This window comes from Pteropus medius, unplaced genomic scaffold (genome assembly GCF_902729225.1).
Source record: "Pteropus medius unplaced genomic scaffold, Ma_sr-lr_union100, whole genome shotgun sequence".
Lineage (NCBI taxonomy): Eukaryota > Metazoa > Chordata > Mammalia > Chiroptera > Pteropodidae > Pteropus > Pteropus medius.
The window spans coordinates 10,344,499-10,358,005 of NW_024347790.1; the positions used below are offsets into that span (position 1 = coordinate 10,344,499).

The following is a 13,507-nucleotide window of genomic DNA, read 5'->3' on the forward strand; positions in this document are numbered from 1 at the left end:
CAACCTGGACTCCAGGGAGGGGACAGTGGCTTGAAGAGTGCCAGGGACATACATGAAGGAACTGAATTATCTGGCTTCAAGGTGAGGGGTGAAGGAGCAGTGGTCTCCGGGACTAAAGTGATGGTAGGCACCACTGTTCCTTTCTTGAGCCCTCCCCCACACAGCCAGCAGGTGCAGGGGGGCACCAACTCTGAGTCTCCAACAACCTGGCTGACCCCGCTCTCGTCCCACCCTGGTGATTCTCTGAGACCCTGCCCTACCTAATTCACATGTCTGGCCCAAAACTCTTTCAGAGGCTAATCCGCACAAGTGGCCAGCTGAGGCCCACCCTGCAGATTTTCCTAAAATATCTAAAAGGTCCACAAACCCCAAACAAGTGGCTTTTGGCCTCAGCGTCCCCTGTGCCTCTTGCTAGGCAGCCCCAAGCCTAGGCGCTAGTGGCAGCTGGCCTCAGTTCACAGTATAACCACTCCCAGGTGCCTCTAAGCCCAACATGGGCAGCTACCAACCACAGACCGCTTTGTAGCTCCTACCAGGTGGCCCTGGGCCAAACAGGAGTGGCTGACCTTGACCTGTGTGGGAGCCCCTTCCCAAGAGGCCCCCAAACCAACACACCTGATGGCCGGCTTCAGAACACACCAGAGCACCACCCAATGTACACCACAAACAATACCAAAGCATGGACTCAGCAGGCACCAGAGCCCCACTAAAGCGAATCTCACTCCATGGGGTCAGCCCTTGCACAACAGCTTGTCTGCAGTCATGGCCAGTCCTCACAGCCAGTCAGCCTGAGGGTCAATCCCATCCACTGATGTGCCAAAGGTAATCAAGGCTCAACTACAACAGAAGTGCACATACAACCCACATGAGGAACAATCCTGGAGCACCTAGGTGAACAGGGTTACTGCATTGGCCCCAAAGGACACTCTGCCAAGAATGGGAGATATAGCACATCTACCGAATACATAGAAACAAACACATGGAGGCAGCCAAAAAGAGGAAACAATGAAACATGTCCCAAATGAAAAAACAGGAAAAAACTCCAGAAAAAGAATTAAAAGAACTAAAAATAGAGGTAAGCAATCTACCAGATACAGAGTTCAAAACACTGGTTATAAGGATATTCAATGAACTTAGGGGAACAGCAGATGATCTTAGTGAGAACTTCAACAAAGAGATAGGAAACATAAAAATAGAGATAGAAAACATGAAGAAGAAACAGCCAGAAATGAAGAATAGAATAACTGAAATGAAGAATACATTAGATAGAATCAACAACAGATTAGATGAAGCAGATTACGTAGACAAGATAGCGAAAACTCTCAATAGGAACAGCATCAAGAAAAAGAATTTTTAAAAAAGTTTAGGGACCTCCAAGACAACATCAAGCATACCAACATTTGCATCATAGGGGTACCAGAAGGAAAAGAGAGCGAGCAAGGAATTAAAAAACAATTTGAAGAAATAATCATTGAAAACTTCCCTAATCTGGCAAAGGAAGTACAGAGCGTTTTAAACAAGATGAACCCGAAGGGGCCCACACCAAGACGTATCATAATTAAAATGCCAAAGGTTAAAGACAAAGAGAGAATCTTAAAAGCAGCAAGAGAAAAACAATTAGTTATCTATAAGGAAGCTCCCATAAGACTGTCAGTTGATTTCTCAACAGAAACTTTGCAGGTCAGAAAGGATCCGTATGATAAACTGTGATAAAAAGCAAGGACCTACAACCAAGATTACTCTACCCAATGAGGCTATCATTTAAAATCAAAAGAAAAATAATGAACTTCACAGACAAAAAAAAGCTGAAGGAGCTCATCACCACCAAACCAGTAATACAAGAAATGATAAAGGGACTTCTTGAAGTAGAAGAAGAAAATAATTAAAAATATGAATAAGAAAATATAGCAAAGAAAAAAATTCTCACTGACAAAGGCAAACATACTAAAAGCGATGAATCAATCAACACAAAAGCTGGTACAAAGGTTAAAAGGCAAAAGTAGGAAGACCATGTGTAATTAAAACAGTAAATTAAGAGATACACACAAACGCACTCAAAAGAAGTAAAAAATAATGACAAAAACATAAAGGTCGAAGGGGTGAGTAAAGTGGCAGTAATTTTAGAATGTGTTTAAACTTAAGGGACTATCAACTTAAAATAGACTGCTATAAACATAACTCGGTAAATGGGAAGCATGTGGTAACTATAAAGCAAAAACCTGTAAAGAGACATACGAGAAATAAAGAGAAAGGAATCCAAATACACACTACAGAAAGTCATCAACATACAAGAGAATAAGGAACAGAGAACTACAAAAACAATCAGAAAACAATAAAATGGTACTAACTACATACCTATCAATAATTACTTTAAATGTAAATGGATTAAATGCTCCAACAAAAGGCGAATGGCTAAAGAGGTAGTACATATGTACAATGGAATATTACCCAGCCCTAAAAAAGAATGAAAGCTGACCCTTTGCAGCAATATGGAGGACCTAGAGGATATTATGTTAAGTAAAATAAGTCCAACAGAGAAAGACAAATACCATATGATTTCACTTATATGTGGAATCTAAAAAACACAAAATAAATGAACAAACGAAACAGAAACAAACTCAGAGATACAGAGAACAAACTGATGGTTGCCAGATGGGAGGGAGTTGGGAGGCTGGGTGAAAAAGGTGAAGGGAATAAGCAGTAGAAATTGGCAGTTACAAAATAGTAATGGAGATGTAAAGTACAGCTTAGGGAACATAGTCAATAATATTGTAATAACTATATAGTTTCGGGTGGTGGCAAAACTTATTGGGGGATCGCTTTGTAAGTTATATAAATGTTAACCACTATGCTGTACACTTAAAACTAATATAATATTGAATGTCAACTGTAATTGAAAACTTAAAAAAAAAAAAAACTTAAAAAAAAAAGAAGTAGTGATAAATAACCCCTGGATCAAAGAAGAAATAAACTGAAATCTTCCAATATCTAAAAAGCAATAAATAGGAAAATACTTTATCCTGCTAGCTTTGGAAAAAAAGCCAAAACTGCACTAGAGAATAATATATAGTTTGAAATGCCATCATTATTAAAAGCTAAATAATAAGATGGTTTCTAAAATTTTACTTTCTTCCTTTTCAAAAAATGATCATTATACAAATATATTTTCACACAGAATTAGTAGATTAAGGATTTACTCACAGCTGCTTTTGCCCTGGATCCAGTAATGGGTTTAGAGCTTGCAACAACTTATTTAAATTAAACATCCCAATATTGGCCTGATTTCCTATTTTATATCTTCTTTCATCATCAGATGTGTTTGGTACAAAATCTGTTTAAAACAAAAATACTATCACTACACAGTGAGGATAATTATAATAAATGGCTTCTTTCCTCATTTTTAAGTTCGTATTTAAACTTAATAAATTTATATTTATTAGAAAAAAAATCTTTCTGACAGTAAACATTTAACTCAAAAGTAATATAAATACATAATGAAAATCTTCTAAAATGCAAATATTTGCCTAATAGAAGAATATATTTCTAACCTACAAGAATTTCCAGGTCATCGCACATTTACTTCAAACTCCAACTTAAGTAGCATGTTGTCTACTGCTCTGGCCCCTCCCGTGGTAAATGTTGTATTATCGTTACCTCCATTTCATAGGTTAGTAAAGTGAGAGGTTAAGGAACTTGTGCAAGGGCACAGAGCCATTAAGGATTAGATGCCAGAACTCAAACCCGCATCTGTCTGACAAACATATTCCCTGCTATCCTTCGTGTCTTCTTCTCTGCTATGTAATTCCTGAGGGCAGAGGTCACAAAGAACTCATTATTGTATCCCCATAGCACCTGGAAGATTGAGTACCATATAAAATGAACATTTTATGCATGAACCCAATTCTTTCTACTACTCCATCACTGTATTAGCTGTATCTAAATCTGTGATGATTTTTAGTGAAATAAGGCATATTTATATACATATATATACATAAATCATATATACCTGGATTGTAGGCCTCCATGAAACCAAATGGACCGTAGTCGATTGTAATGGATAACAAACTGAAGTTATCAGTATTACAAACACCTAAAATAACAAAAAATTCCAAAAACACAATAATAAAATAGTAAAGCATATTTTAAAAGTATAAAATTATCCAGAAGAGAAAAGGATATGGAAATGCATTTGTTTTAGGAATAAAACAAAATTAGATTATCAACTGAAAGTTTAACTGGCAGTCAAATAGCTTAATATATATTAAAACTATATTTTAAAATTAAATTTAGCCTTTTGTTTTATATTACCTTTCCCAAAAATTTCAAATGCTATAGGAACAAAAGCTCTAAGAAATGAAACTTCCTCTTATTCATTCTCAATTTCTAGCATTTATTTAAAAATATATATATTATTTGGAATGGAATTGAGATTAGTGAAGAAATAAGATTAATTTTCAAAGGTCATAAGAGGAAAAGGTGAAAATATGGATACATACCCCCATGGACAGTCATGAGGTACAGCCCATTTGCAATTTTGGGGGGAGAGTGACCTCCTAGGTGAGGGGGCTCCTGGATAGAGCAGAGTGTGGGGTAGGATACTCCAGCCAAATATATTTGGGCATGGTGGCACAGTGTCCAACACAAAGAATTTCAACCTTTTTCACAGCAAGATGGCCCGGATTATCAAGATGTTGAATGTACAGAATCTCTAATCCAGCCATTCCTCTTTTAGGAGTTTATACTCAATATCTCACCTTCGAGAATACAAAGAAATAGCTGCATAGTGGTCACTGTAGCACAGTTTATAATAGTGAAAAACTCTGAAACACCTACCTTGCTCCCCATCCCATGCCAAGTGAGCTACCGAGAGTATGTGTGTGATGATTAAAGTAGATTTCAAGAAGTTTTGCAATGTAGGATTCCCCTTTTTACATATATCTAAAGACCTTAGCATATATGTGACTTGCTTTTCAGTTAGTCTAAGTTCAGGCAGATATGTCTTCCAATACAACCAGATACAGTGAATGGCTTCAAATACCCACAAGCCAGCCCTGCTGTTTTCATAGGAGACATATGAATACCATCCAAAAAAGTCTAGAAGTGATATGAAGTGGTTAATAATGATTATCCTGGAGAATGGAACCCAGAATCACATCTGTATATTTTTAATTCTTTATCATAGGAATGTAGTGCTTTATATAAGATTATTAAAATAGCTTTAGAGAGATCCAAATATAATACACACTCACAAGATGATCCTTACTCTATTTTGTGTTCCATTCAAAACCATTTTAAACATGAGGAAATTGTTTCCTTGTTGCTAAAAACAAATTCATATATTAAAAATGTTAAGCTCCCTGGCAGGAGTATTTTGAAATACACAAAAAAGAAGTCATCTGCCTCAACAAACTAATTCTACTTTCTCATCAGGAAAACGAAACATCAATACGATACCTTACCATGAGCAAAACCAACAGACATCCACAAGGCAATAAGCTGTGCCGTCTCAGATACCACAATGGAAAAAAAATCCTAAAAATAAAATTTAGAAACTTTTTAGATTTTCAGTAACATACACTCTTTTAGGATCTTCTGAGAAGTCATAAGGAAAACATAGAAAGGTTTCAAAGGTGGGCCAAAAGATGACTAAAGGAATGGAAATTATATGTGTAAAAAAAAAAAAATGGAAGAGAGTAGGATTATTCATCCAAAAATAATATGTAAAAGGTACAAACATAGTATTATGATCAGGTTTCTCCATGTCCAATGACAGAAGGAAAAGCATGAGATTTCAGCACAAGGGAGTTAAATGTAGGCAAGATAAACTATTAAACTTTGAAATGAGTCACCAAGAAAAATAATGGAATTCCTTTCTGCGTGACCATTAAAAGAATGAAAAAGAGTTATGAAGATCAAAAAATTTCCACAAGAAAAGAAAATCACAAAAAAAATGAATAGAAAATCACATTATCCTATTATATATTGTTTATTTTAGAACTATAACTATAGAAATAGCTGTATCTCTAATATATGAGAAAAGAATATATGTCACCAAGTTACAAAAGCTGCTCAAAAAATAATGCAGAGTCAGGATATAGTAGCACCTGTTCTTTCTTTCATCTTTCAGACAAAACAACTTTTTAATCCATGTCTCGTTTATGAAGTGGTTCATCTTAACTTCCTCTAACAAAATGTTCACAGTTCTCTACGTTTCCTTTCCATAACTGTAGTTTTTTAAGTTCTAAGTCATAGCTGCTAATGTTAGAAGGACGATGAGAGAAAACAGTATTGCTCTTTCTCTTTAAAAACTTACCACATATCTATTAGGTTCTTTGACATTTACTGAGGGAAAATGTTCCTGTATGATGAAGTCTAATAATGTCCTGGAGATAAAAAGGAGAGAGCATTGGTGTTCTTCAGAATACAGTATTGAATCTCCAGTCATCTAATTCCGCCCTTGTCATCCATGAGTTCATTAGATTCATGCTTAAAATTTTCTTCATTAAAATAAGATTATACTTCCAAAAAAGCCACAGAGAAATATTTCCTCAATACCAGTCAAAACTGGAAATGTGTTTCTGAGATCATATTAGATTCCATCTTATTATATTACAGATTCAGATGAGTTCAATAAACCTCCCTGGGTACCTACTGCCCTGTTGGATACAATAGGTGCCAGAAAGACCAACGAGACCCAGACCCGCACTCACAGAGCACACAGTCCGTTAGGAGAGAAAAACACATGAAGAAATAAGGACATTCCAACATAACACATGCAATAATAGGAATATATAAAAAGTATAAAGATAAAATGACGAAGTATGCATGGAGGTCGCGCAGCTTTCACTAATGAGATGAGAAAAAACTGGCTAATGTCTGAAGTTAAACTATTTGAGTTGTGTATGTATCATATTTTTTATTCCCAATTTTAACAGACTATTTTAGCTGTTTGACTAACTACTAGTGTTTATTGCACTGGATAAGAGAGAATCCAGAAAACAAACTGCGGATTGTAGATATGATTTAGGAATTGTTAAAACCCGGTCAAAACGATAGGAGTGAATTAGAGCTTGTTAATATTTTTTCAATAATTTAATCATTTAATAACTGCCTATGTGTCAAGAACTGTTTCAGGCATTTGGGAAACAAAAAGTGATGTATGTATATGTGTATATATATGTATATATACATATATACATAGTCATATATAGTCATATATAGTCTCATTCATATATATATATATACACATATATATATGTATATGTATATGTATATATATATATGAATATATATATATATATATGTATATGTATATGTGTATATATATATATATATACACACACATATACAGTCACGTTAGCCAGTAGGGTGTTTTAAAGATGAAGTGTTCACCAATGTACATCAAAGGTCAGAGAGAGAAGTGAAATATAACTTTACCAGATGGAACGATTTCAGTGACATGGTGAATCCAAACAGAAGTGACCCAAAAAACCAATGAGACGTTAGAAATAATACCCAGTGAGAACAGACAACTCTCTCAACAAATCGGGATGACCCTGAGCTCAGTAAACATTTGCTAAAATGAGAGACTCAGAGAACAGTTACGTCAAGTGGGAGGACTTCTCTGGTCTGCTCTTTCATTTCTCTCATTTCTTTTCTCCCCGTATTCTTTGTGGATATTGTATCCATATTCCAAATGATTCTAGTTTACCTAAGAGAATTTTTTTCCTTATATGTATATTTCTAATGATTTTTTAAAACTGTGTCATCTTAACAAATGGAAACAGAATTCTTCTTAAAGAAGGAAATGTTTCGTTTGAAGAAATGTCTTGCTAAGTCTGCTTGACGAAGATGGAATTTTGTGCAGATACCTCATGCACCAAGATATCAGAGGATGGTGGGAACGGTCCTGCACGACGCAAGGGGGAGAATGTATTGATCTCACTCTTTTGAAGCTTTTCCTCTGTCTCTAGAAATCTTTGGTAAGATGCTCTCTGTTCTTAAATGCTTTGTGTAAATTTAGTCTGTTGTTTTTTTCATCCTGTTTTTGGGTGTGAAATGGGCATCACACAGATGTCAAAACTGAAGTCTAAGAATGAAGAGACACAAGACAGAGACACTGGGAATCCCAGAAGTTGGAAGGAAACTGTGGACCTCTTGAGTGTACAGAATTGGGGAGTTTGATTCACTTCCACCCAGGTCTCTGAGTGGCATAGAGGCCATCAACTGCAACTGGACTGCATACTAGATAAAAAATTTCTTGAGAAAAGGGTCTACTGGGTCTTATACTTACTCTCTTTTTTAGACTCCTAAAAAACCCACATGATGTTAGGCCTTATAGCAAGTGTTAAAAATATTTATTAACTGAAATTTTTGGTTTTACTTGTTAAGAAAACCAAAAATATTTTAACTTCCCAGCAGATAAATAAGTTTGTTTTTTTTTAATTGCATTCTATCATTGTTCTAAATGTCATTTTCTAACCTTAGTAAATCCAGTTCACTATCATGAGCCAAAATTTCTAACGATCCGATTCTAAACCACGATTTTGCAACACGCAGCACTACTGCACCTGGAAAAGAAGTGTTTAATTTAGCATAAACTATTTCAAACTATGCAAATATAGCATAATATGCTTTCCTTAAATATGAAATTATTTTGATAAAAAAGAATACAGTAACTGAATTTATTGGAAAATCAACTAATTTACACTCTAGAAAAGATCAAGAATTTTTCTCTATTTCTTGAAGCCTGAACCAATTAGAATGTTAAGAATCACAATCCTTTCAGAAATACTGAGGCCCCAACCTAGCTGAGGGCTGCTCAGCTAAACTGTAAGGCTCCCAACATCAGAGTCTCACTGTCTCCTCAATTGTGACCTTTTCCCTGTCCCTCATCCTGAAATAGAGAATTAGTGAATTATTTCTATAGCATAGTCCCTGTAAGTGCCTTCCATTTGTGTAACTACCTGAGAATTAACTTCAATAAATAAATGTTTGCATATGTTCTAACTTATTATAGAAATAAAGTGAATCTACGCATTTTGTGTCTGGGTTTGCAGCCTTCTACTGCTGCCTTATGTTTTGATTACAGACAGTAGTAATATAATTAAGAAATAGAATTCATGTCTCTTTCTCACAAGGAATGCTGTGCTTGTGAGTGTTTAGATGTTGAGATGAAGGCTATCCCAGGTGCCAAAGCTCCCGCCCGGTGAGGGCTGTCCTTCGACACACTTCCTGCTATTTACTGAATACCACGGAATCACTGAATGTTGAAAGCACTGAAAGACACAGGTGGTATCATCTAATCTAACCCCTCATTTTAGAGAAACAAGGCCAGAATGTGCTCAAAGTCACAAATCAATTCCCGCAGAGCCAGTTCTAGGTTTCACATATGCTTTTTGCTTGCCCAGCACTTTTCTCGCTGTACCACAGTGGCTGCCGGGCAAGGATTAAGGTAAATGCACAATCGAAATATCTGTATTTATGTGAAGACTTAAATGTGGAAATTCTATTAATGACCTAAAAATGAGAAATACTTGGGATCATTTGAAACAATTGTGTTTTGGAATTCAGATTAATAATATATATGTCACAGCCATGAAAGTAAATAGTGTTATACCCATCATATTTTTTACAGTATGTGGTTGAAATCTCATTTCCAATTACCATGCACAAAAAGACCTAAATAGCTATTATAGGCCCATGTGCAATAGTATCCATTTTATCCAGATGAAATTAAAGGGGAGAGATACCATAAAGATAAATAACTATTAATTTCCTTAAGCACGAATACCCTGGAGGGGATTGTTTTGTTATGAAAATCTTATCAAAACATATTATGTACTAAATATAAAGAACACAAAATGTGCTCCTGGTGAATCACTGAGAGTCAGTAAAAATGCTGCACGACACAGTGATGTCCACGGGACCCAGTAAAGCAGGCAGGGTTGGCAGTACTTCTTCACAGCTCCATGTTCAAAGCAATGAAATGTGTTTATTATCGATTTTCAGGTCCCCTCAATCCCCAGAGATTCAGAGTCAAGTCTCTCTCACTCTCTCCCTTTTGCTGTTCCGTAGCACATTTTCTCATTCCCCTTCTAATTTTTTATTTCTATCTTACTAAAGGCTGAGGAAAAAGTTAACTGAACTTAAACATGAAGTAAGAGCAACCGGGCTCTGAGAGGAGGCCGGACGCTCCCCTGGGACAAAACTGGCTTCGTAGCATTTTGCCAGCCGTCCATAAACACTTTTTGTTCACCTCCTAGACGTCTGCTTTTGGAAATAGATGGATTAATGATGTAAGGATGTGGGAAAGGATATTCTATGATAATATCATAACATGGAAATATCTGGAAGAAGCATGGGTCATTTTTTTTAAGAAGATTGACAAGATGTCCGATATCTGTTGTTCTTTAAGAGCTTGGTCTATTTTATGCAGGTATTCTGAAAACTGTTATTACCTCGTTCTTTCGCAACGTTTCCATTGTAGAACTGATCTCTCCATACTTCGTCATCACTCACAGCTAGACTGGAACATGAGAGAATCGAACAATTAAAGTTACACTTGAACTGCGAGCACGCTACCAAGGAGTACCTAAAACTATAAGAAATAAATGATTTTTAATATCATTTATTAAAGCTACCAAGGAGTACCTAAAACTATAAGAAATAGAAATAGTTACCAGCTAGACTGGAACATGAGAGAATCGAACAATTAAAGTTACACTTGAACTGCGAGCACGCTACCAAGGAGTACCTAAAACTATAAGAAATAAATGATTTTTAATATCATTTATTAAAGCTACCAAGGAGTACCTAAAACTATAAGAAATAAATGATTTTTAAATAAATGATTAAAAAAATCATGCTATCAGACTTATCTGCTCCATTTACTGACACGTTTCAGGAGATGACACGATCCAGTCCTGAAAGTCAGCTTCAAGAAAAGAGGCGTTACCTTGCAGCTCTGCTGGTTGGAATTCCAAGATGGTACATAGCCTCACTACACAAAAATTCTCTCACCGAGGAACGAAGTACAGCTCTGCCATCGCCATTTCTATGAGAAATAAGATAAAAAAGATTTTCAATGGTAATTAAGACATTAATATTTGTTTAGATTAGTAAAAAAAAAAAAAAAAAAAAAAAAAACTATACCGGGAATATGGGGTCTTTCCAGAACCTTTTAATTGGAGCTCCCACTTTTCACCCTGCCTTCAAAAAAAAAAAATCTAAGCATTAGAAGATTCATGTTAATATTCAGCGGAAACACTACTCTACAAGGAAACATGTGGTACCTGTTCCTGTAAATTCCAATAAGATGAGCTCTTCCATCCCCAAGCTGATCTGCCCATATCCCAAACTGAAGGGAAAAAGGGAAAATCAGTCATGTTTATTAACCCATACAGCTTTCATAGTAACTTTATAGCCAAGGTTATTTTGTCAAAACTAAGAATGAAGTATTGCATTTGGAGGATTATAATCATCAACAACTCTAATATAGGTGTAAATAAAATTCAATCAATAGAACATAATTAAAATTCATTTTCAAAATATAAATTTATAACCTATAACTAATTCATCATTTTATAGCTGAGCCAAGTTAGTTAGGTGTAGAATACTTAGAACTGATGTATTTAATCCTAGAATATGAATAAGTTAAATTTATTAGAAAATTTGCCTATATTATACATATACAATATAAAATCAGGAATATACTTGTACCTGAAAAAATTGCTTTTGAACCACAATTAACTGTTTCCAAATCTTTCTGTCAAAATTTGTTTGAGGCTGTTCAACTCCCAGCTATGCCACTTACTGACTAGAAATTTGTGTGAGTTAATTCATTTCAGAGACTGACCTTTCATTACTGTAAAACAAGATAACACTTGCCAGGCTGTTGTAAGAATGAATGCTAATAGATGCAAAATGATGTACTATGTCCAATATTCATAAATGTCCAAAAGATGGTATTATTATTATTATTGCCAACAATTATTTGCTAATTTAGATACCACTCCATTTTCCACATAGACATTACCATGAAGTTTTCTCTGACTTTCCAGGACTAGGAGGGTGGTCCTGTAAATGCCCGTAACTCCTATACTTAACTCTATTATAACCTGATGTTATTGGAATTTGTTTATTTATCTATCCCCTCCCCGAGAGTATTAGCAATTTGAGCCAAGGGAACAGGTTGCATTCACCATTATAGCTCCTGGCACATAAAAGGAGTTCTATAAACGGCTGTGGAATATTTAAACATTTACAGTTCTGGAAGAAAAACATAAAATTGAGAAAAATTTATCCAGTATTTTAATTTTTCATCTTAACTAGGAATGGACCACCATTAATTGATTTTAGCTGTGGAATACCTCTAAGAGCACAAGTCTGAGAGGTGCTCTAAGCATATTCTGGAAAGTTCTAAAGTTGACAAAACATTATCCCAAACCAAGAGCTTGGAGTGAAATCAGGGGAAACAGAAAAAGTTCTCCATTAATAAAAGAGAAATCATTTACTACACTATAAGTTCGAAATGGCAAAACCATCCTTATAAATATTTACATGTAATTTCAAATCGGGGAGAAGAAACGAAACATGAAACATGAAACTGACAAAAAGCTTAATCTAATTTACTCTACTACCAAAAAATGTACAAAAAAGCTAAAAAAACTCTGCAGGGCTGAAGGATTGTATTTGTACTTCACAGTACATATGACTACCGATATAAAATGCTATCTAATAAATTTAACCTATATGGGAATGGCTTTTGAATCATGAAATCCTATATTTAGGAGTATAAAAACCCATAAGGATCATCTAGTCCAGGAGTTTCTAAACTGAGAAGCGTAATTCAGGTAAACATTAATAGTTATTTCTTAAAAACAGAACCACCACAAAACCCTGCAGTTAAATATGTTTGGAAAATGATGTGTTAAATAAAATAAAGCATACTTCTTTGTCACAGCATTTCTCCCAAGTCCTGGAATGATCTTGGTCAACCCTTATAACCTTACAGATCAAGACACTGAAATTCAGGTTGGTCATAGATGGTCCTTAGAGTCCTTTTCAAGTCACTTTGCTTCTTAGCTTATGTTAGCTTAGTTTCTTATCTTCTATATTACTTTTGCTTCTTGGAAATTGAAGAATGAAAGCAATAAAAATCTGAAAAAAATTAACTACCACAAAAACCAAGGCTTGATATTAATCATTATTATAATAGCTATTGTGGAAGCACTTTTCATATATTTCCTAACTTAATCCTTACTCTAACTCTCTATTATACTTAGCTACTTGTCCTAAATTCTATGCTTCAGTAAACCAGGCCCAAACAACCAGTGTTAAATTAATCTTATCTAGCTCACAGGAATTTCAACAATTGGTCCTGCGCTTTTTTTTTTTTTATTAGTCAGATACCACATATGAACTTGCTTCCACATCTTGCTTGATTTCTAGAAGGTGTCTTCTTAATTGCTTCAGCACATATAACACCCCCAATTAATCCTGGTTT

The 13,507-nt window shown here is 35.2% G+C and overlaps 1 protein-coding gene across 5 annotated transcripts in view; it reads right to left on the minus strand.

Annotated features, from left to right (window-relative positions):
- The window catches only part of LOC120614687 (protein adenylyltransferase SelO-like), a 31,267-nt gene that overhangs the window by 12,706 nt on the left and 5,054 nt on the right, over positions 1 to 13,507 (minus strand). For all 5 annotated transcript variants that reach the window (XM_039877590.1, XM_039877589.1, XM_039877593.1 and 2 more), the window contains exons 4-12: positions 11,295 to 11,359; positions 11,155 to 11,211; positions 10,958 to 11,056; positions 10,461 to 10,528; positions 8,483 to 8,570; positions 6,314 to 6,383; positions 5,460 to 5,532; positions 4,007 to 4,090; positions 3,202 to 3,331 (exon numbers count right to left, since the gene is read on the minus strand). In XM_039877590.1, the coding sequence (XP_039733524.1) occupies positions 3,202 to 3,331; positions 4,007 to 4,090; positions 5,460 to 5,532; positions 6,314 to 6,383; positions 8,483 to 8,570; positions 10,461 to 10,528; positions 10,958 to 11,056; positions 11,155 to 11,211; positions 11,295 to 11,359 (734 nt within the window). The remainder of the gene's footprint in view (positions 1 to 3,201; positions 3,332 to 4,006; positions 4,091 to 5,459; positions 5,533 to 6,313; positions 6,384 to 8,482; positions 8,571 to 10,460; positions 10,529 to 10,957; positions 11,057 to 11,154; positions 11,212 to 11,294; positions 11,360 to 13,507) is intronic.